The sequence below is a fragment of the Salvelinus alpinus genome, chromosome 15 (assembly GCF_045679555.1).
Source record: "Salvelinus alpinus chromosome 15, SLU_Salpinus.1, whole genome shotgun sequence".
NCBI lineage: Eukaryota > Metazoa > Chordata > Actinopteri > Salmoniformes > Salmonidae > Salvelinus > Salvelinus alpinus.
Genome location: NC_092100.1, coordinates 23,623,455 through 23,648,869, shown reverse-complemented (window position 1 = coordinate 23,648,869; position 25,415 = coordinate 23,623,455). Strand labels below are relative to the sequence as shown.

The 25,415-nt window shown below is 43.4% G+C and overlaps 1 protein-coding gene across 2 annotated transcripts in view; it reads left to right on the top strand.

The window, feature by feature from the left end:
* Positions 1 to 25,415, top strand: part of LOC139539750 (synaptic vesicle glycoprotein 2B-like) — a 42,029-nt gene that overhangs the window by 9,141 nt on the left and 7,473 nt on the right. For both annotated transcript variants that reach the window (XM_071342991.1, XM_071342990.1), the window contains exons 2-8: positions 12,112 to 12,860; positions 21,273 to 21,453; positions 22,258 to 22,409; positions 22,943 to 23,076; positions 23,385 to 23,474; positions 23,594 to 23,707; positions 23,815 to 23,903. In XM_071342991.1, coding sequence (XP_071199092.1) covers positions 12,398 to 12,860; positions 21,273 to 21,453; positions 22,258 to 22,409; positions 22,943 to 23,076; positions 23,385 to 23,474; positions 23,594 to 23,707; positions 23,815 to 23,903 — 1,223 coding nt within the window. In that variant the 5' untranslated portion in view covers positions 12,112 to 12,397. The remainder of the gene's footprint in view (positions 1 to 12,111; positions 12,861 to 21,272; positions 21,454 to 22,257; positions 22,410 to 22,942; positions 23,077 to 23,384; positions 23,475 to 23,593; positions 23,708 to 23,814; positions 23,904 to 25,415) is intronic.

The window sequence follows — 25,415 nt, the reverse complement described above, 5'->3', positions numbered from 1 at the left end:
ACAAAGGCTGTTCAGACCCATGCCATCATATTTCATTTAACACATGTCAAGCAGCTTAGGGCTTCCCAACTGATTCCCTGACTTTGTCATTGTGACCATTCCTTTTGAAGTGAGTGATAGCTGCCCAGGGTTATTGGTCATAGGAGACATGTCCTCTGTCTGCCTGAACATTGGACCCTGTTGGTGCACACAGTGATTAGTCTCTCCCCACAGCCACTGTAGTGAGAAAACACAGTGACAGTCATTGGGAGCTCGTCAATAACAACATGATGAGTTCTAGTCCGAGGTTATTATCTCAGCTCTGTCTTTGGTGATCAGTAAAGCTACAATAGATGGTATGGCTACCTCATGATGACACACTGCCAGCAAAGGAAGTACCATCGGCGGTACTATGTCATTAGCAATCTTCAATTGCTACCTGGGCATGACGATCATTGATGACCAATGGTTTACTCCTAACAATATATCCAATCTCCTGTGCTGAATCATTGGTCACACAGCAATGTCATTTGGACACTTGTTGAATGACACCGATGAGACTGGCCGGAAATGAACAGTGGGTTCAATTAACAAGAGGCTATAAGAAGGAACCAGTAAATTCTATTTTATCTGTAGAACGGGCCCCATAGCAATCTGGAATCTCTCTGTCCATTGGTAGTGTTCTTAAAGAACTGAGGGTCAGAAAGTGAATCAATAACAAATTATTGGAACTAATGTGTGCTCTGCTCTATGTGCCTTGAAGCATAGCGGTACACACTGGAGGGCCGAGTAATAGATGTCGGCCTCCCCCTCTCCGTTTAATGGACCTCTCAATTTTATTTCTCCCTCTTTATTTGCGGGGTAGATGACAGCATGAGACCAGCACACTGCCACCCCTCAGCCTGGCCCCTGACTGGCACAACAGGCCTTATAACATATATTTTATTACCCCACCTAGGGATGGCTTGGTTTATATCTCTGATATTTACCATACACCCAAAATTGGGATGTATCAGAACATATCTATCTTATTTGTATGTGAGATGTTGATGAAATACATCGCAATGGAGAGGTAGTGATAGTGGTGAAGATAAACAAATAATACTGCCAGAGCAGAACCATGAAATTAGCCTACGTGTGAGCATTTTAATTTGCTGAGACTACAATGTCTTGCTTGGTTTCTTGAGCAGATGTTAAATGACTAGGTTTTGGCTTCAGTTCTGTTTTGGACCAAACTATGAGTCATTGCCTTTATGCGCAAAAAGCTCCAGCAAACTTTAATGACGTAACAACACCGAACACTAGGTGCAGTATTCTTCCCTTTATAACAAGATTCACTCAAGCATCAGATCTGAATCTGATACACCAGATGCTTAAAACAAACCTCTTTTGATTTAGCACTAATTAAGATAGAAATACAGACATATGTAGCTCTAATGGAGATATACAAATATAAGCAACGGAATCATCACATCAATTAGTGGGAAGAGGGGATGAGATGGGATGACAGGACAGCACATTTTTTTATCTTTTTTTTTCTTTTAACCCTTTTTCGTGATATCCAGATGGTAGTTACAGTCTTGTCCCATCACTGCAACTCCCGTACGGACTCAGGAGAGGCGACGGTTGAAAGCCATGCATCCTCCGTAAGACAACCCCGCCAAGCCGCACTGCTTCTTGACACACTGCTCGCTTAACCCAAAAGCCAGCTTCGGAGGAAACACCGTACAGCTGGCGACATAAGTCAGCATGCATGTGCCCGGCCGCCACATGGCATTGCTAGAGCGAGATGGGACAAGGACATCCCAGCCAGACAAACCCTCCCCTAACCCGGACGACGCTGGGCCAATTTTGCACCGCCTCATGGGACTCCCGGTTGCAGCCGGCTACGACACTGCCCAGGCTCGAACCCAGATCTGTAGTGATGCCTCTAGTACTGCGATGCAGTGCCTTAGACCGCTGCGTCACTTGGGAGGCCAGTTACAAACACTGATGTGAAGAAAACTATTTTAAATGAACACGTATGCAAAAGAACAAGGCAGCATCATTAGCTATGTTTCCATTAACTTGTCCAGTGATTTTTCTGTCAACATTTAGAAAGTTTGCATAGAAAATAGATGCGACAATTACCTGCTAGGGTGCGTTTCCATTGAACTTTGAAAACAGCTTGACGTAAGGATGTCACACCTAAAAACTATATATCTCAAAAACCTAGTGTCGAATGAAAATATTGTGGTTGAAGGGTTTCCATTACCCATTTAGGCAAATTGCGCGTTAATATAATAATATATAATATAATATATTTTTTGCGACATTGCGTTTGTCGAATAAACCTGGGTCAATGGAAACCTGCCTAGTAACAGTTTCGCAAGATGTTTTAAATCAATTTCCGAAGCATTCTATAAAGTACTGTATTTTTCCAACCAAACAAACCTCATAGTCCTATAGTGTCCTCTATATTCTTCTAATGGCCTTGGAGATATACATTGATACATGATAGAGAAAGGCATAGATGGAGTCAAAGACAGGTGGAGTCAAAGCCAGGTAGACGGAGTCACAGACGCCATAGATAGATTTATATGGTTCTGGATAGAGTACCTACCCAACTGAAAGGCACAAGCTTGTGTTATGAAACTCCCAGCTGGGCATGGCGTCAGCAGAGAGAGAACCACGGCAGGATGGGCAAGGCAGGGCAGTAACCTGAAACACTCTGGATCATGGGAGAAGTGTTGTCCTCTGACTAGAGAGAGAGAGAGAGAGCGAGGATGTTCACATAAGACAGAGTTTATTTTGTTTGTTTTCAGAGCGGGACAATGAAAACTGGTGAAAATTGACAACCTGGTTTGAGATGAGTTATGAATGGCCTCCTATGCCACTTCTCAGGGTAAGATTTCACGTTTCCAAGGCTACAACAACTAATGTCCAGATTAGATCCAGTCAAGGAATAGAGATGTCAACGTGCTCTAATAAAACCAGCCTACTCGTGTGTAGAAAGACACCAATGAAAGGGAGGGAGGGAGGGTTTTTTCATTCAGCCAGACATTCATTTCCTTTTCATACGCAGCAATAAAAGCCGGGTCTTCTCCTGCCATCCTTCACTCCTGACTTTATCAGTTCAGTGTTGACATCGAAGCATGGAGTGCTGCATCTTTTATGTTTGTCCCTGTTTTTCTGCTGCTGGAACAATAATCTAAAGCTTTCGGAGCAGCGCTGGACACAATTACATTTCTGCAGTCTTCAGCAAGATTAAATTGCGGGGCAGTCGATCTCAATGGCTGATTTCTCTCTGTCCCTTTCACACACTCTTTCTCTCTCTTTCTCTCTCTCTCTCTGCATTAGCGTAAGGGTGGGTTAGAGAGAGAAAGAGATGGACACAGATCGGGGGGGGGTCAGTCCAGTCACTGAGAATAAGTGGGCTGGCTGAGGTTTAATCTCAATGCGGGGGATTACAGATTGTGCACTGTGTTAGTTCCAGCCAACCACCAGTCTCATTGGTCAACATGTATATTCCATCCAGCCATGCCAATAATCACCATGACACACACCCTCTAAAGACTTCTTACTTTGTTAAATATGGAGATTTTGGGTATGCGTTGCGTGCCTGCCAATTAGTGAAAGTTGTTACACATACAAACTGAGAATTATATCTATACCTGTTCAGATGTCATCAATATGTCATGTATGACATTTGGCTTCCCATGGTTCATGTTGGCTGACTAACCTTTTCCTCAAACATTGATGTGGCCTGATTAGTCAGGGGGCAGACACAGAGGTTGTTAGAGAAGGTTGCTACTGTATTATTAAGGTTGCCACAATCATGTGTGCAGACCTGATGCAGCACCCATGTGCTCTCTGCTGTGCTGTGGCTGTAGCTCCACACTGGTTCTCATGTGCCTTTCTACTTGATTATCTGCATTATGCCAGTTTCTGGTCCTTTGATCCCTGAGGCAGTAATGATGTACTACTGCCCAAGAAAAAACCTCCTCATCATCACACTTATAGATGATTTGAACATTATGCGCAAAAAATGCTAATATCGGTCCCATGATTTGAATGGGATTTGTGCCACAAATGCTAAAACGTTAGCATTTGGAAACAGTGCCAGCCACTGCCAGGGAAACTAAACCAAAGCATGGATTGCTGTAATACCCTGTACATAGACAGCTTACAGGGTAAGGAGACCAATGTGTCATTTTGTAATTTGGGTGAACTTTCCCTTAAAGAACAACACCACGAACATAAAATATACAATAAGGCACAAGGCGCTGATCGAGGATCAGGTCACCCCTGTCCATGTAATCTTATTCATGGTGTCATCTAAAAGGAAAAGCTGATCCTAGATCACATTCCTACTCAGACACTTGAGAGATATGCTGCTCCTTACATAAAGTCAGGGGAAACCAGTAGAATCCTGACCATGGAAACATAGACCATTTGTATGTTCCAGGTTGACATAGATTCATGCCTGCAAACCACCTGCAGTTTCCCTCAGATGTAGCCTATGTAGGCAGCAGGTACCAAGGGAGTGACCGTCCGTAGCCTTGATAGGGAGTTTTTCCTAGCCACCATGCTTCTACATCTGCATTGCTTGCTCTCTGGGGTTTTAGGCTCTGTTTCTGTATAAGCACTTTGTGACAACTGCTGATGTAAAAAGGGCTTTATAAATACTTTTGATTGAAATACATTTGTTATATGTTTGGAGTAGTCCTCCCCTTAGACACGGAAAGAAAGGTCAAAACTCACGGATGCAAATGTATATGATGCAGGCTGAAATCATCACATCATCTCATAACGTGATTTAAATGAGAGGGCAGAATAAATTGTTTATTATGAAGACACCAGCATAACAGAATCACTGCTCACCCACTGGACACACCCTGGTTGAATCAACATTGTTTCCACGTCATTTCAGGGAAATTACATTGAATCAACGTGGAATAGACGTTGAATTGATGTCTGTGCCCAGTGGGCAGGGCATAACCTGGTGAGTCAGCTATTATAGCATTATAGTGTTGTAATGTTATAGACCCCAAACAAAATGTAGCTCTTGCCTCAGTCTATTTATGCAATAAGGGTGTGGTATATGGTCAATATACCACGGCTAAGGGCTGTTCTTATGCACGACGCAACACGGAGTAGCACGGCTGTCAGCCAATCAGCATTCAGGGCTTGAACCACCCAGTTTATAATGGTATAATTCTCTGGCATCTGGAGTGGAAGTTGTGACTCGTGCCTATCCTGTGCCAGAATGTCTCGCTCAGGATGTCTCTACCTGGTGTAGTCGTGGTGGTGCTCAGTGTCAGGAAACAGAGACTGTCCTCTCTGGTGAGACTACACTGGGAGGGTGGCTGGCACACACTCAGCTCACAGACAATAAAATGGTGGTGCAAGGAAAGCATCACTGTACTGTAGTGGTAATCAGCTCCAGGTCGGTTCTAGTAAACTACCTACACACCACTGTCTGGTGTAGAAATACTGGAGTTTACTTGATCTGTTTGTGTCAGATTCATCCAATGTTTATGTGTTAAATATTACATTTTTTTCTGAAGAGGAAAAAAATATACAATGAGTGTACAAAACATTAGGAACACCTTCCTAATATTGAGTTGCACCTCCTTTTGCCCTCAGAACAGCCTCAATTCGTTACGGCATGGACTCTACAAGGTGTCGAAAGTATTCCACAGGGATGCTGGCCCATGTTGACTCCAATGCTTCCCCCAGTTGTATCAAGTTGGCTGGATGTCCTTTGGGTAGTGGACCATTTTTGATACACACAGAAACTGTTGAGTGTGAAAAACCCAACAGCGTTGCAGTTCTTGACACACTCAAACCGGTACGCCTGACACCTACAACCACTGAAACATTTTGTCTTGCCCATTCACCCTCTGAATGGCACACATGCACAATCCATGTCTCAATTGTCTCAAGGCTTAACAAGTGACATCAATAAGGATCATAGCGTTCACCTGGTCAGTCTGTCATTGAAAGTGTTCCAAATGTTTTGTACATGCAGTGTATGAGCAGTCTGTGTGTAGCCTAGGGAGTGTCTGCCTCAATCTCTTAAATTAGTCAGAAGAAACAATATCAATACATAAACCTCATATTCACTCTGGCATTCTGCCTCTGGAAAATTTGAATTCATATAGATGAGCATCAACAAAAATATACATGTAGCTGGATATTCCAATATGATTTAAGGGAGCTCCTTATTGCCCTTTCCATTGTCTATAAAATACACAAGCACCTTTTCTGAATGGTTGTCATTACTGAAGCAGAAACAGACAGCCAATACCACAATACACAGTAATCATCATCAAGTAATGGCCCTTCATTTACCAAACTCACTTCAGACATCCACCATGATATCCTTCACCACAGAATGGCCTTTTCACTCAATTTCTGGAAGGAGGCTTAGTGTGCATGAAATGGTGTCTGTGTAAAGGAACTGTTGTTTCTCATGTCATGCTCCACTCAAAATAATGTGCTTTAGATGTTTTCAAAGCAAATGGTAGAGAGATCAGTTTGATATATATCCTTTAAACTAAATACCACAGCACTGGATGGGCTCAGCTGATTATCACATAACCTTTATTTGCAATTTATTGCACGGTCTGAGTAACACTATGAAAGAGCACTTGATCGCACCACAAAATATGATTTCCCTACCAACACATTCAAAAGGCTATAGATTCTAAATCATCCACTCCATGACAACGAAAGAAGACAGGTTGAGTAGGATTAATTTCAGTCGGCAAGAACAACAGAATGTTAAGCTGTCACTTCACACTGTGGATAAAGCCTACCTATCCTGATACCTGCTGGTGATTTGGCAGGAAAAACTGCAAACTATCATATAAAACTGAAATATTTAGTGAACTATAAACGCAAATGTTCTGAGACACACTCTAGTAACCTCAGCTCTATAATAGCGTAGAAGATTTTGTTATAGTGTCTATATGCCTCAAAGCAATCTCCATTCAGGGGTCAATTCCTGGGCAGTTGAAAGCACATATTATATTGGACTGGCGCAAGTAACACAGTATAATATGCCACTCTGTGCTTTGATAATCACCTACTATTCTGCATTTTGTTGATATTTCTAATGTTGCTGCTTCCCACATAACGTCAAATATTGTTCAGACATTGGTGAGAAGGAATTGCTGTTTGAAAAGCACATCTCTAGGCTACCTGCAAAGTGTTCTACCTCGCTCAAGGATGATTCGATTCCCATAGACAGCCTCCTGTGTCAAGCTTCCTGTGTCACATTATGACACTACTGTTGTTGACAGTCTATTGCTTATTCAATGAGTTGTTCAAATCTTTGATTCCCTCCTGCTGGTTCCCTCCAGAGGTCTGTGCCCTCTCCTGGTGTTAGAGTGCCTTCCGTTCATCATGTCATCACAATAGAACAGAGAAGAATTCATTCAAACGTAATGTAGCTGTGTAGTAAGATTCCTGCAAGCCTGAAATTTAAGCTGTCTTTACATGGTGCTCCCTCCATAATATAAATGAAATAGACTAAAACCTATTATTTTAAACCAAAACAAGAAAGGGCCATTATCTACAGCAGTGTTTCCCCCAACAGCACACATTTTTGTTGTAGCCCCAGACAAGCACACCTGATTCAACTTGTCAACTAATCATCAAGTCCTTAATGAGTTGAATCAGGTGTTTTGTCTGCGGCTACAACAGAAATGTGTGCTGTTGCTGTTGAGGATACTGGAGGACCGGAGTTGGGAAACGCTGACCTACAGTGCTGGACTCGTACACACCTCAAACTCAACCCTGGACATCGAAGCCAGTTCCATTAAATGTTTTCAGGGACTGATATAGACCTGGGACAGCAGGTGTGTGCAATTAATAATCATGTAGAACAGCAGACTCCGAACCTCATAGGGTTAGGGTTAAGTAACCCTGTTCTACACGGTTCTCACATGCCATACATTTGTGTTTGATCAAATGTTTTACTGTACTGTCCTGCAGTCTTTATCCGACAGTGATTTCAACCATTTACACCTCATTGTATTGTACTCTGCTACCAGTACTTGTCGAACAGAGCATGGGTTAGCTACTGATCTCTTTCCCTCTCTCTGTCCAACACCTGTTCAGAAAGGAACCGCTCATCTCTCTGGGATCTCAGAATACAGGGTATCAGGTAGAGTTGGCAACCATGCTGAAAGTGATTCCCTCCCTGAGCCAAGTCCATATGGGCAACGTGACCTTCACTTGTCTTAGTCAACAAACAAGGAAGTGGCACTAGAGTAGGTTCAGCAGTATAGAGGCAGGGCCAAGGCTTTCAGTATGCATTTTCACACTTTATGAAGAGAAATAGTAGAAGGAAAATATATATCCACATCAGTGTTATTCAAATCCAGGTCTCAAGCTGCTGCTGGTTTTCTTTTCTACATCACAGATAATTGATAGATATTCAGTTTGGTACTCCACAGTATAATCGATTGGTTAGAGAGCCCACTCACCTGGGGTCTGGAACAGTCCTTTATTAAGAGCCTAGATGGGCAGGAGGAAAACCAGCAATGCTGCAGAACTTCAAGGCCCATATCCCATGTTCTTCATGGTCTTGCCACTGCAATATTAAACAAAATACACTACATGACCAAAAGTATGTGGAAAAAGCTGAGGGATGGGCCTGGCAAAATGTAACCTCTCTCTAATTCATAGACAGAGGTTTGGATGCAAGGACTGACCATCCATGAGATCAAAATTATAGTTTTAACTATGTTCTGAGGCTATACAGTGTTTGTTTACATTTACATTGTTTACAAACCTTGGAGTAAAACAATCTTATTTTGGGTTCTGATGGGTACAACAGTTAAACTAACTCATGAGGCATTTATAAATTATATTCTCTAAGAATAAATGGGTATATATAATTAATTTATGAGTCCAAAAATGTATGTAGCAACTAAGGATTCCAGATTTAAACTAAACACAGATGGACAAACAATATCATTCCGACAGCTATGGAATTAGGCAGGGGGAACAGCTGCTGCAAAATGTATTATAAATTGATTTTACTCAGACAACCCTTTTCAAACTAGTGGGAACAATGCCTTGGGGAGCTCTCGTCCCATGCATTACTAATGATACTATACCTCATGGCATGAGCAGTCTTCTTTTCCTGAACCCCTATTCTATTCATGCAGTATGATTGTATCATACAAGACAACCCTCCAATCTGTCACAGGTATTGCTTTGCTCCTCTTTGCTCCCTGTTCTCATCCAATTTGCCATTCATTTCCTCTTTGTAGAGAGAAGGGCCTTGGTGCATGAGTGCTGTGTGAACTAGAGTGCTTGCATGGAGAGGTGAGAGAATGCTGCTGTATGGCTGAAGGCAGGCAGGCTGGGTGGGTGTGTGTGAACGAGGATGGGAAGTGTTGATTAGATGTCAGAGAGGAAGACATGCACTATATATACAAAAGTATGACCCCTTAAAATTTGTGGATTTGGCTATTTCAGCCAAACCTGTTGCTGACGTGTATATAATCGAGCACACAGCTATGCAATCTCCATAGACAATCCGTGGCAGTAGAATGACCTTACTGAAGAGCTGTTATTGTGAAGTGGAAACGTCTAAGAGCAAAAACGGCTCAGCCGTGAAGTGGTAGGCCACACAAGTTCACAGAATGGGACCGCCGAGTGCTGTAGCGCATAAAAATCCTCTGTCCTCGGTTGCAACACTCATTACCGAGTTCCAAACTGCCTCTGGAAGCAACATCAGGACAAGAACTGTTCGTCGGGAGCTTCATAACATGTGTTTTCACGGCCAAGCAGATACACACAAGCCTAAGATCATAATGCACAATGCGAAGCGTCTGTTGGAGTGGTGAAAAGCTCGGCGTCATTGGACTCAGTTGAAACGCATTCTCTGGAGTGACGAATCATGCTTCACCATCTGGCAGTCCGACAGACGAATCTGGGTTTGGTGGGTGACAGGAGAACGCTACCTGACCCAATGCATAGTGCCATCTGTAAAGTTTGGTGGAGAGGAATAATGGTCTGGGGCTGTTTTTCATGGCTCGGGCTAGTCCCCTTAGTCCCAGTGAATGGAAATATTAACACTACAGCTTACAACGACATTCTAGATGATTCTGTGCTTCAAACTTTGAGGCAAAAGTTTGGGGAAGGCCCTTTCCTGTTTCAGCATGACAATGCCCCCACGCACAAAGCGAGGTCCATTCAGAAATGGTTTGTCGAGTTCGTTGTCGAAGAACTTGACTGGCCTGCACAGAGCCCTTACCTCAACCCCATCAAACACATTTGGGATGAATTGGAACGCCGACTGCGAGCCAGGCCTAATCGCCCAACATCAGTGCCCGACTAATGCTCTTGTGGCTGAATGGAAGCAAGTCCCCGCAGCAATGTTCTAGTGGAAAGCCTTCCCAGAAGAGTGGAGGCTGTTATAGCAGCAAAGGGGGGACCAACTCCATATTAATTCCCATGATTTTGGAATGAGATGTTCGACGAGCAGGTGTCCACATACATTTGGTCATGTAGTGTAGATCCAGGGAATCATCATCACACACGCACAAACGCACACACGCAGTTCCTGGCTTGGCCTCCTGGGTCTCCTTATCCATTTAATGAATCCAAGAAGATGCCCATGTACCTTCCAGTGTCCCTCATTACACCATGATTAAAATGGAGAAACAAATTAATCCTATTCTCATTGACTACCACTAAAAAATAGGCTATTAAATACTCAAAGGTTGGCTGATATAGAATATTTAGTGGGGTAGATTCACAAAACTTCTAAAAGATACAAAAAGTAGAGATAATTCTCAGTGAGTCACATTTGCCTCATTCCTACCAGATGAATGATTAGACTCTGATGCCCATGTGGCAACACTTCCTCGACAGCAGCCATAGTGTCATCTCAGTGTAGTGACATGGTGGGAACAAGTGATAGAGAGGAAGGGGAAGGTGGAGTGGAGGCATCCTATCCAGAGAGCCAGTAGAGACTAGTGACAGCCAGCCAGCGTCGCCCAGGGCGAGACAAATCTCATTTGTTGCATTACCAGGCTCTTTGGTGTGTGAGAGGGCTGTAGAAAAGGCCTGCTTGTGACTGTGACAGTGTGTCTTCCCTCCCTCACTGCTCTCTGGCTATAGAGATGTAAAAGAGCCCTGTTATGGGGTGGATTAGTGGGGGAGATTCGTTACGGTTCCGCTGATCTCAATATCAGAATGAATGTTCAGAGGTTTAACAAGAATCTAGATTCCAATCTGCACCATATGAAACTTTAGAATAATTTACAATTATAAAACGGGTTGTTTGGATCCTGGATGCTGATTGATTTATAGCAGAGAGTAATAGCACCACAATCCTCGCATTCTCCAGGTAATGCATGTTAACAGTTCCATTAGAATTATCAATGCCCATCCACTGTCCCACAACCCAGCCAGTTAATTTATAAACTGTACAGAGAAATTGTGAAAGTGATATATATAATTACACAATTATATTACATATATTACATATATATAATTGTATATTACATTACAATTATAAGGCAGGTATGTGGTGCCTTATTATTGTTGTGTTTTAGTGTTAGCTGAATGGTCTGAGAGGTTATTACATTATACATCTAGTCTATGACCTGAGGTAGCTTATTGTTAGTAAATACATGTATAAGTAGCAATAGGAATTCTCTAAGGAACATATTGAAATTGATCATGTTAAGGAATTATTTTATCATGCCAGTGAACAAATGAACCCCCTGAGGCATATTCATTACATTTGAAACACTTAAGTTGTTTCAGTATTGAGTGCATTAGAACAGCAAAAATGGTCTCATTATAAGCCTTTTGTGTGGTAACAAATTAGATTGAAAACTAAAGTGCAGGATAACTGTTTTATTTATTCTGTTCTAAGAGAGAAGAGCATGCAGATATCAGGGCTGTTGCACAGACCCAATAGATAGATACAGTAGATAGGCCATATGCAGTAGATCCCAATAATATACAGTGTGTCTGAGTTCTAGTGTCAGCTCCCAGTCAAATCTATTCAAAATGAAGAAACATTCCCATGTTTTCTTAATAAATCAACAGAGTATTGATTTTGTTATCAATCATGAGAAATATGGATGGCATAACTGAATAAACTTCCTCTTTCAGGTTCAGCATGAGGCCTTGTGAAGAACTGAACAGTCAAAGGTAGTTATTCGAAAACAATCATTATTGTTCCAGTCCAGGTATTGTTCAAAAGATTACTTGAACAACACCCTCCTCAGATTAGCAGAACAGGAACAAGAAACAGCTACAGCGTAGCACCTGGAATACCAGAACACATACGGAGCAGAACACCGGACCAAGGTGCCCAGAATTATGCCAATCTAGTCAGAATCCCCTGAAGGATCTTACTGCAACAGTGCTGACTTGGCTGTAACATCTCAGCGACAGCATGGCTGACCCTTACCAGAACAATGTGTACCACCAAGGAGGAGGTGACACCTATGGCACCTACGGAGAGGGAGGAGACCAGGAGGGCTACGGTTACCAGGGCGAGTCCTACCCTCAGGAGGAGGATGCAGCCAGCGATGCCACGGAGGGCCATGATGACGAGGACCAGATGTACGAGGGAGAGTACCAGGGGATCCCCCACCCTGACGAGGTGAAGGCGGCCCAGAGGGCAGCGAGGGCCAAGGCCAGGCAGGCTCAGGCAGGGGCCACAGAGCTGGATGAGTTGGCTGAGCAGTATGAGGACATCATGGAGGACTGTGGGCATGGACGGTTCCAGTGGACCCTGTTTATAGTGCTGGGCCTGGCCCTCATGGCTGATGGGGTGGAGTGCTTTGTGGTGGGGTTCGTGCTGCCCAGCGCGGAGAAGGACATGTGCTTATCCAATGGAGAGAAAGGCATGCTAGGTGAGTCATGGCTAAATGCCAACACTTGTTGGAAGACATACAACCCATATTAACACTTGTCTTGTATAATGTATTGGTCAATTCATTCTGGGAAAAAGGAATACGAGGCTGAATTAAGAGTCTGAATTGTAATGGGAAAATAATAATGTTATATCTTCAAAAAGTCTTACTTAAAGTTCTGATACCAAATGAAATAATTTATCAGAGGACACAATTCAGTCCCTGCAAGACATTCTGTGGATATCAATGCAAACTGTGTAAAATCAAAGCTAAGTTGTGGATTGTATTGGGGACGGTTCCAGCCAATAGCAGCCTTGCACTCAATACTAGCCGGCAGGAACTTAAGTGCTCCGTAAATTAGAAAAGTTCTCAAATAAGCTAATGGCACAGTTGATTCCAAGATGAATCTGGATGCTTTTTATGCTCTACTTTACTTCAATATATTCCTGCTTAGTGAAGCAGGGGGAAAATTGATTATCCGTTTCTCCACAGCAAATAACACGAGTTTTGGCAACCGGAGCGATCTGCGGCATGCCACCAATCAAACTGATTGAGACTATGCAGTATTTTGTAGGCCCATGTCTGAGGGAAATGTGGTTCTCTCTCCGTTCCACCCTAACAAAAGCAGCTAGCTATATGCAAAAGTTGCTCTCAGAGACTGCCGTAGAATATTGCAACACAAAAAGGGGCATCCAAATGTTGAAAGTTTTCTACTCAAAGGCTAGATGAAAGTTCACCTACAGTGAGGGAAAAAAGTATTTGATCCCCTGCTGATTTTGTACGTTTGCCCACTGACAAAGAAATTATCAGTCTATAATTTTAATGGTAGGTTTATTTGAACAGTGAGAGACAGAATAACAACAAAAATATCCAGAAAAATGCATGTCAAAAATGTTATAAATTGATTTGCATTTTAATGAGGGAAATAAGTATTTGACCCCTTCTCAATCAAAAAGATTTCTGGCTCCCAGGTGTCTTTCATACAGGTAACGAACGGAGATTAGGAGCACACTCTTAAAGGGAGTGCTCCTATTCTCAGTTTCTTACCTGTATAAAAGATACCTGTCCACAGAAGCAATCAATCAATCAGATTCCAAACTCTCCACCATGGCCAAGACCAAAGAGCTCTCCAAGGATGTCAGGGACAAGATTGTAGACCTACACAAGGCTGGAATGGGCTACAAGACCATCGCCAAGCAGCTTGGTGAGAAGGTGACAACAGTTTCTGTGATTATTCGCAAATGGAAGAAACACAAAAGAACTGTCAATCTCCCTCAGCCTGAGGCTCCATGCAAGATCTCACCTCGTGGAGTTGCAATGATCATGAGAACGGTGAGGAATCAGCCCAGAACTACACAGGAGGATCTTGTCAATGATCTCAAGGCAGCTGGGACCATAGTCATCAAGAAAACAATTGGTAACACACTATGCCGTGAAGGACTGAAATCCTGCAGCGCCCGCAAGGTCCCCCTGCTCAAGAAAGCACATATACATGCCCGTCTGAAGTTTGCCAATGAACATCTGAATGATTCAGAGGACAACTGGGTGAACGTGTTGTGGTCAGATGAGACCAAAATGGAGTTCTTTGGCATCAACCCAACTTGCCGTGTTTGGAGGAGGAGGAATGCTGCCTATGACACCAAGAAACCATCCCCACCGTCAAACATGGAGGTGGAAACATTATGCTTTGGGGGTGTTTTTCTGCTAAAGGGACAGGACAACTTCACCGCATCAAAGGGACGATGGACGGGGCCATGTACCGTCAAATCTTGGGTGAAAACCTCCTTCCCTCAGCCAGGGTATTGAAAATGGGTCGTGGATGGGTATTCCAGCATGACAATGACCCAAAACACACGGCCAAGGCAACAAAGGAGTGGCTCAAGAAGAAGTACATTAAGGTCCTGGAGTGGCCTAGCCAGTCTCCAGACCTTAATCCCATAGAAAATCTGTGGAGGGAGCTGAAGGTTCGAGTTGCCAAACGTCAGCCTCGAAACCTTAATGACTTGAAGAAGATCTGCAAAGAGGAGTGGGACAAAATCCCTCCTGAGATGTGTGCAAACCTGGTGGCCAACTACAAGAAACGTCTGACCTCTGTGATTGCCAACAAGGGTTTTGCCACCAAGTACTAAATCATGTTTTGCAGAGGGGTCAAATACTTATTTCCCTCATTAAAATGCAAATCAATTCATAACATTTTTGACATGCGTTTTTCTGGATTTTTTTGTTGATATTCTGTCTCTCACTGTTCAAATAAACCTACCATTAAAATTATAGACTGATCATTTCTTTGTCAGTGGGCAAACGTACAAAATCAGCAGGGGATCAAATACTTTTTTCCCTCACTGTATCTATAAGAACTGACAGAGATATATCAAACTAGACTTGAGAAAATGGGGTTGAGAATAGGACTTCTTTGAAGAGTCGGACACGTTGTTCTAGTGCAGTGGTGGATTTGAAATTCAGAGTCAGACACCACTTTGAAACCTTTGAAACCTGTGGGTGGAAGCTGTCCAAGGAGACAAGTATCTGGGATGAGAGGGCAGTTTTTTCTCCCTCTCCCCAGCCTTCCCAGCCTCAGCGGCCCAGCAGGCTGTACTGGTTGGTAGGACTGAGTCAGCAGGTGGCTGAGGAGAGGAGATCAATAGCCACTCTACTGACCTTGTGTCTAGGATACATACTGTTCGCCTGCTGCTTCACTTCCCTTTGGCTAACTACACTCTGGCAATCACAATCACAAGCAACTTTTATTCACTGCACTGTATATTCTGTAGCCCTCAGATCTCAGACTGACTCACAGGCGGTGATACAGCTCAACAGGATGCTCTCAATTGTGCACGTGTAAAAGTTTAGTGAGGGTTTTCAGTGACAAGCCACATTTTTTCAGCCTCCTGAGGTTGAAGAGGTGCTGTTGCGTACACTGTCCATTTCAGTTTGTCGGTGATATGTACACCGATGAACTTAAAACGTTCCACCTATCCACTGCTATCCCGTCAATGTGGATAGGGGGGTGCTCCCATTCCTGTTTCCTGCAGTCCAAAATCATCTCTTTTGTTTTGCTGACATTGAGTGAGAGGTTATTTTCCTGACACCACATTCCGAGGGCCCTCACCTCCTCCCTGTAGGTTGTCTTGTTGTTGGTAATCAAGCCTACCACTGTAGTGTCGTCTGCAAACTTGATGATTGAGTCGGAGGCGTGCATGGCCACGCAGTCGTGGGTGAACAGGGAGTACAGGAGGGGGCTGAGAACGCACCCTTGTGGGGCCCCAGTGTTGCGGATCAGCGGAGTGGAGATGTTGTTTCGTACCTTCACCAACCGTGGGGCGGCCGCCAGGAAGTCCAGGACCCAGTTGCACAGGTCAGGGTCGAGACCCAGGGTCTCAAGCTTGATGATGAGTTTGGAGGGTACTATGGTGTTGAATGCTGAGCTGTAGTCAATAAACAGCAGTCTTACATAGGTATTCTTCTTGTCCAGATGGGATAGGGCAGTGTGCAGTGTGATGGCGAGTGTATCGTCTGTGGACCTGTTCGGGCGGTAAACAAATTGGAGTGGTTCTAGTGTGACAGGTAGGGTGGAGGTGATATGATCCTTGACTAGTCTCTCAAAGAACTTCATGGTGACAGAAGTGAGTGCTACGGGGCGGTAGTCATTTAGCTCAGTTACCTTAGCTTTCTTGGGAACAGGAACAATGGTGGCCATCTTAAAGCATGTGTGGACGGCAGACTGGGATAGGGATTGATTGAATGTGTCCGTAAACACACCAGCCAGCTGGTCTGCGCATGCTCTGAGGACACGACTAGGGATGCCGTCTGGGCCGGCAGCCTTGCGAGGATTAACACATTTAAATGTTTTACTCACATCGGCAACGGAGAAGGAGAGCCCTCAGTCTTTGGTTGGGGGCTGCGTCGGTGGCACTGTATTGTCCTCAAAGCACGTAAAGAAGTTGTTTACTTGGTCTGGAAGCAAGACGTCGATGTCCGCGACGGGGCTGGTTTTCTTTTTGTAATCCGTGATTGTCTGTAGAACCTGCCACATACGTCTCGTGTTTGAACCGTTTAATTTCGACTCCACTTTGTCTCTATACTGACGCTTTGCTTGTTTGATTGATTTACGGCGGGAATAACTACACTGTTTGTATTCGGCCATGTTTCCAGTCGCCTTGCCATGATTAAATGCGGTGGTATGTGCTTTCAGTTTTGTGCGAATGCTGCCATCAATCTATGGTTTCTGGTTAGGGAAGGTTTTAATAGTCACAGTGGGTACAACATCTCCTATACACTTCCTTATAAACTCACTCACCGAGTCAGCGTATACATCAATGTTATTGTCTGAGGCTACCCGGAACATATCCCGGTCCACGTGATTGAAGCAATCTTGGAGCGTGGAATCTGATTGGTCAGACCAGCGTTGGATAGACCTAAGCACGGGAGCTTCCTGTTTTAGATTCTGCCTATAGGAGGGGAGCAACAAGATGGAGTCATGGTCGGATTTGCCAAAAGGAGGGCGGGCCTCACATCCGGCCTCACAACCGCAGACCATGTGTATGGAGTCGTGTGGGTAAGCGGTTTGCTGATGTCAACGTTGTGAATAGAGTGCCCCATTGTGGCGGTGGGGTTATGATATGGGCAGGCATAAGCTACGGACAATGAACACAATTGCACTTTATCGATGGCAGTTTGAATGCAGATGATGAGATCCTGAGGCCCTTTGTCGTGCCATTCATCCGCCGCCATCACCTCATGTTTCAGCATGATAATACACGATCCCATGTCGCAAGGATCTGTACACAATTCCTGGGAGCTGAAAATATCCTAGTTCTTCCATGGCCTGCATACTCACCATGTACGACAGCGTGTTCCAGCAACTTCGCACAGCCATTGAAGAGGATTGAGACAACATTCCATAGGCCACAATCAACAGCCTGATCAACTCTATGCGAAAGAGATGAGTCGCGCTGTATGAGGCAAATGGTGCCAACACCAGATACTGACTGGTTTTCTGATCCACGCCCCTACCTTTTTACAGATGCATATCTGTATTCCCAGTCATGTGAAATCCATTGAATAGGGCCTAATTTATTTATTTCAATTGACTGATTTCCTTATATGAACTGTAACTCAGTGAAATCTTTGAAATTGTTGCATGTTATGTTTATATTTTTGTTCGGTATAATTATCTTGTGTAACATCTAGATTTAAAAGGAACAAGTTAGCAGCTTTTCTGTTTAAGTGTGGCATGATTACAAATTCAGTCAGGTATCCTATTAGTTATTCACTATCTCATCTTGCCCTAAATGTTGCTCTTTACAGTAATTTAATCTACAGTTTATCCAATGCCCCTCAATGTTTCAGTCCAAATGTACAGTATACGCTCCAGTTTACTTCAATGGTTTAAATTTTGACTTCCTAACCATAATCAATCAGCCTCAATGGGTCTACTAAAATATGAGATGGCTCTAATTCACACTTTCACTGTGATCACTGCATACATTCTGACTCAATGGATGTAAACTGTCCAATCAGAAGGCAGAGTGGTAGCAATGTCACTGTTCTACAGGGAGAGGAGGTTGGGGGATTGATCCTCATCTCCATATGTTTATCCGTTGACAGCAGGCCCGAGTCTTCGCTCTCACACCAGTCATCACCCACACCCCCCATGGCATTGCCATCTGCAGTGACATCATGCCACCATGCTAGGCGCTGGCACTTGGCACAGGCTGCTGGTGGTAAAATGTGTTCTTTTTGGGAGATTCTTCCCCAGTGATAGGGTTGGGTTGATAGGCTACAGGTAAGCTGAGTAATGGTTTAGATGTACAAATAAAGTGCATAGAAAAGTGCTCTCATCTGCAATAGTCAAGCAGGCCGCTGATGTACAGTACTTAAATGGGCACATGACTTATATCTACAGTTGGAAGTTTACATACACTTAGGTTGGAGTCATGAACTCGTTTTCAACCACTCCACACATTTCTTGTTTCTAGTTTTGGCAAGTCGGTTAGGACATCTACTTTGTGCATGACACAAGTCATTTTTCCAACAATTGTTTACAGACAGCTTATTTCACTTATAATTCACTGTATCACAATTCCAGTGGGTCAGAAGTTTACATACACTAAGTTCACTGTGCCTTTTAAACAGCTTGGGAAATTCCAGAAACTATGTAATGGCTTTAGAGGCTTCTGATAGGCTAATTGACATAATTTGAGTCAATTTGAGGTATACCTGTGGATGTATTTCAAGGCCTACCTTCAAACTCAGTGCCTCTTTGCTTGACATCATGGGAAAATCAAAAGAAATCATCCAAGACCTCAGAAAATAAATTGTAGACCTCCACAAGTTTGGTTCATCTTTGTGAGCAATTTCCAAACACCTGAAGGTACCACGTTCATCTGTACAAACAATAGCACGCAAGTATAAACACCATGGGACCATGCAGCCGTCATACCGCTCAGGAAGGAGACATGTTCCTAGAGATTAACCTACTTCGGTGTGAAAAGTGCAAATCAATCCCAGAACAACATCAAAGGACCTTGTGAAGATGCTGGAGGAAACAGGTACAAAAGTATCTATATCCACAGTAAAACGAGTCCTATATCGACATAACCTGAAAAGCCGCTCAGCAAGGACTGCTCCACTGCTCCAAAACCGCCATAAAAAAGCCAGACTGTGGTTTGCAACTACATGGGGACAAAGATTGTACTTTTTGGAGAAATGTCCTCTGGTCTGATGAAACAAAAATGGAACTGTTTGGCCATAATGACCATCGGTATGTTTGGAGGGAAAAGGGGGAGGCTTGCAATCCGAAGAACACCATCCCAACCGTGAAGCACGGGATGGCAGCATCATGTTGTGGGGGTGCTTTGCTGCAGGAGGGACTGGTGCCCTTCACAAAATAGATGGCATCATGAGGCAGGAAAATTATGTGGATATATTGAAGCAACATCTCAAGACATCAGTCAGGAAGTTAAATATTGGTTGCAAATAGGTCTTCCAAATGGACAATGACCCCAAGCATACTTCCAAAGTTGTGGCAAAATGGCTTAAGTACGACAAAGTTAATGTATTGGAGTGGCCATCACAAAGCCCTGACGTCAATCCCATAGAAAATTGGTGGGCTGAACTGAAAAAGCATGTGCGAGCAAGGAGGCCTACAATCCTGACTCAGTTACACCAGCTCTGTCTGGAGGAATGGGCCAAAATTCACCCGACTTATTGTGGGAAGCTTGTGGAAGGCTACCCACAACGTTTGACCCAAGTTAAACAATTTAAAGGCAATGCTACCAAATACTAATTGAGTGTAGGTAAACTTCCACTGGGAATGTGATGAAATAAATAAAAGCTGAAATAAATCATTCTCTCTACTATTATTCTGACATTTCACATTCTTAAAATAAAGTGGTGATCCTAACTGACCCAAGACAGGGAATTTTTACTAGGATTAAATGTCAGGGATTGTGAAAAACTGAGTTTAAATGTATTTGGCTAAGGTGTATGTAAACTTACAACTTCAACTGTACTTCAACTGTACTTATCTGGGGCTTAAATTAATAGGCTTTATTACCAAAGGTTAGAAAATACTGTACTTTCTGAGGCAGAAACACATACACCTTCATGATTATATCAAATGTCAGCGTTTAGCGTACATAAACAAAAAGTCATACTTGATGCCAGCATTCATTATATGCTAAAAATAGGTGTTCCAGTCAAGCGTTGAGAGATGGACAAATGCACACATTAAATAATGTTCTGTTTCTTTTGAGACAGGTTAAAGCCCTAAAAGTGGTATGACATAGAAATATGATACCTGTTAAGGCTTCACAAAATACCATTCAAGGCTATTCAATTTGACCAAAAATACATTTTGTCTGTCGTTACCTTAGAAACGCAATTTTACATCTCTGACCTAACCTTGAGAATGAGTCAGAATGCAGAGTACAAAAATATATTTACAAATGCACAACTATTCCAAAAATGTTTTTATTCGTTTTTTGGGTATTTTCAGTTAAAATATATTGTATTACACCGAGAGATTTCTCAATACTGCCCATAGGACATTGCCCTCCACTGCCTGTCTGTCAGGAGGGATGTACTAGCCTGTCTCCTGGTGGACAACATCAAAAGTGGCACCAATGTCCAGATATCCAGTTTCAGCATTGCTGCTGAGGCTGTGGTAGTTGTTGAGCATTCAAACACAACTCTGTATATTGGATGTCATCAAAGGTGTTTCCCTAAAATACAGTTCTGTGATCCATAAAAGCACACCGCATCACCAGAATGTATGGTTACCTCAAGTGTGTTGAGTGGAATCTACCTTCCCCTTTATTCACTGAGTTCAAATCACTAGATACATGTCTGCTAGTGAACTGTACCTGTGCTGGCTACTACCTGTGTCTTGCCTTTCTCTCTCTCCTGCAGGTTTGACAGTGTTCCTGGGCATGATGGTTGGGGCGTTCATCTGGGGAGGCATGGCAGACAAACTGGGCCGCCGGAAGTGTCTGATCTGGGCACTCACCATCAACTGTGTCTTCGCCTTCCTCTCCTCCTTCGCCCAGGGATATGGCTTCTTTCTCTTCTTTAGGCTCATCTCCGGCATCGGGTAAGAAAGACCCCCGTCTATAGAGAGAGGGGAAACAAGGGATGAGTTTCTACTTGAAGGAATTAGGGTTGTGACTGGGATGCTATAGGACAAGTGAACATGATCCTTTCTACCTGATAAAATATACTTTGAACAACGTAACAGTTACAAAACCACAGCCTCTGAAGAAGCTACATGGAAGAGGCAGTAGTTACTGTAGGACTTGTGCTAGATTATACTTCCTCCCATGTTCAGCACATTCAGAGCTACTCTCCTCCTCCACCTACAACAATGCAGCATTGTGCTGTCTCAGAATAGCGTTGTTCCACAGGGATGTAAGCAAGCTTTGCATACTGACTCCGGAATCAGGTCAAAGCGTATGCAAAAACATTGTGTATAAAGAAGACCTCAGCTGGAGGAGCATGGTGTATTAGACTATTGTGTATCTATGTATGGTTGGATATTAGTGGAAGCTCAAACTACTGACCTTAAACTACTGACCTTTCGGAAACTTACCTGATTACAAAAATACTATTCAAAGATTATATGAAGCTAGGAGATCAGTACCAGACCAGTAACTTGCTCCGTGATCTGTGTTTGGAAAAATATCAGTGTTGGACTCTTTAAAAAAAACAACAACATAATGTCAGGATAATACTTGTGAAATCAGGAAGAACAGAAGTCTGTTCTTCCTCGAAAAATAGATGATTCATCTAGGGACTTCCTGGATTCATAATGGTGAAATAAAAAAGCAAATATCTTGTGTAATCTACAATCTAAATCTGTCAGTGAGTTCCTATACTAATCCTCTGTATCTCCCTTCAGTATTGGAGGTTCTGTCCCTATCGTCTACTCCTACTTCTCAGAGTTCCTTCAGATGGATAAGAGGGGGGAACACCTGAGCTGGCTGTGTATGTTCTGGATGGTGGGAGGCATCTATGCCTCCTTCACAGCCTGGGGCATCATCCCTCACTATGGTACAGTACAATACTGCATACTAAACACTCAACAGACAACCCTTACTATAGCAGCCATGACCTGGGATTAATATCATCCTCCTTGCTGACATAAGCAAGTTCACCCAAGTTCAGCTACAGCGGTCCCTGCATTGGATGTTATGGAAATGTAACACGACTAAGCCACAGGAGGTTGGCGACACCTTAATTGGGGAGAACGTGCTTGTGGTAACGACTGGAGTGGAATAAGTGGAATGGTATGCCATTCCAGTCGCTACGTTCTAGCCATTATTATGAGCCGTCCTCACCTCAGCAGTCTCCACTGGACTAAGCATATGTGTTGGGTTAATTAACTGGCTGATAGATTTGTAATCCTAATATTAGTCTGTAAACACACCTATAGACCCAGGGAGTGATTTGGCTTGTGTTCCAGGTTCTAGAGTCTAGACACAGGTAATGGATGATGATTGTGTGGTGGCTGTATTGTATTGTGTTGTGTTCCAGGCTGGGGCTCTAGACGGAGATAATGACTGAGGTTGTGTGTTGTGTTCCAGGCTGGGGCTTCAGCATGGGGACAGAGTTCCAGTTCCACAGCTGGAGGGTGTTTGTGCTGGTCTGTGCCCTGCCTGCCATCACCTCCCTGGTGGGGCTCATGTTCATGCCTGAGAGCCCCAGGTTCCTCCTGGAGGTAAGATCTATTTCCTTAAGATTAAGATGAACAGTACAGGAACGTAATACTCAGGACTTTTAACATATTGTGTTGATCATACAATATTTTCATACAAAACCCCAAACCGAGTTTGCAGATGTATTTGGTTTAAAAACACACACAACTGAAATGTGTGGACTATAGGGAGGTTTTGACTTACAGTGTAACGATGTGCGCTGTCAGGAAGCAAGTTCAGGGAGTGAGTGTTTTTAATAAATAAACGCAACATAATACGAAACACGAACAACGCACAGACATGAAATACAGTATGTGGCTGTCTTTGTCAGAATGCCAAACATGACGAGGCCTGGATGATCCTGAAGAATGTCCATGACACCAACTGGAGGGCAAAGGGCCAGCCTGAGAAGGTCTTCCAGGTGTGTAGAGACATCATCACAGATGACTACTAAATAACATGTGCTTGAAGGGCTGCTTTGGCATTTTCAGCTTCACATAATATAATGAAACAAAGTGAACATCATTTCATTCCTCTCAGGTGACACACATCAAGGCTCCTAAGACCCAGGAAGATGAGTTCATTGAGATCCAGAGTGCCACAGGGACGGCTATACAGCGTTGGGCCATCCGGACCCTCACTCTGTGCAAACTGGTAGGACCAAAAATGTTCTGAAATCAAACACATTACTAATGAGACCAACATTAACACCAACAGGCTATTAGTATGTGATGTGTCACTATGCTGTGTTTTCATTGCAGGTGCTGAAGAATGTTGCTTCTCTCTTGGGACCTGAGCTGAGACTGAGTACACTGTTCATGGCCATCATCTGGTTCACCATGGCCTTCAGGTAAATACAGTGCCTTCCACATTTTGTTACATTATAGCCTTATTCAAAAATGTATTACATTGTTTTTATTCCTCATCAATCTACACACAATTACCCATAATGACTAAGCTTAAACAGTTTTTCTGCAAATGTTGCTAATTCATTAAGAAGAAAAAACTGAAATATCACATTTACGTAAGTATTCAGACCGTTTACTCAGTAATTTGTTGAAGCACCTTTGGCAGCGATTACAGCATTGAGTCTGTCACATGTGCCAAATACAACAAGTGTAGACCTTACCTTGAAATACTTACTTACAAGCCCTTAACCAACAATGCAGTTCAAGAAATGTAGATAAGAAAATATTTACTAAATAAACTAAAGTAAAAATATTGAATCAAATCAAAAAGTAACACAAGAAAATGACATAACAATAATGAGGCTATATACAGGGGGTACCGGTACCAAATCAATGTGTGGGGGTACAGGTTAGTCGAGGTAATTTGTAAAGTGACTATGCATAGGTAATAAACAGCGAGTACCAGCTGTCAATGTAAATAGTCCGGGTGGCCATTTGATTAATTTTTCAGCCGTCTTATGGCTTGGGGATAGAAGCTGTTAAGGAGCCTTTTGGTCCTAGACTTGGCATCGATTGCCGTGCGGTAGTAGAGAGAACACTCTATGACTTAGGTGACTGGAGTCTTTGACAATTTTTGGGGCCTTCCACTGACACCGCCTAGTATATAGGTCCTGGATGTCAGGAAGCTTGGCCCCAGTGATTTAGTGAGCCGTACGCACTACCCTCTGTACCACCTTACGGTCAGATGCCGAGCAGTTTCCATACCAGACGGTGATGGAACCAGTCAGGATGCTCTCGATGGTGCAGCTGTATAACCTTTTGAGGATCTGGGGACCCATGCCAAATCTTTTCAGTCTCCTGAGGGGCAAAAGTTGTTGTTGTGCCCTCTTCACAACTGTCTTGTTGTCTTTGGACCATGATCTTTAGTTGGTGATGTGGACACCCAGGAACTTGAAACTCTCGACCTGCTCCACTACAGCACCGTCGATGTTAATGGGGGCCTGTTTGGCCCTCATTTTCCTAAAGTCCACAATCAGCTCCTTTGTCTTGCTCACATTGAGGGAGAGATTGTTGTCCTGGCACCACACTGCCAGGTAACTGACTTCCTCCCTATAGTCTGTCTCATCATTGTCAGTGGTCAGACCTACCACTGTTGTGTCATCAGCAAACCTAAGGATGGTGTTGGAGTCATGCTTGGCTGAACAGGGAGAACAGGACGGGACTAAGCACTCACCCCTGAGGGGCCCCAGTGTTGAGGATCAGCGTGGCAGATGTGTTGTCCAGGATCCAGTTGCAGAGGGAGGTGTTTAGTCCCAGGGTCCTTAGCTCAGTGAAGAGCTTTGTGGGCACTATGCTTTGAACGCTGAGCTGTAGTCAATGAACAGCATTCTCGCATAGGTATTACTTTTGTCCAGGTGGGAAAGTGCAGTGTGTAGTGCGATTGAGATTGCATC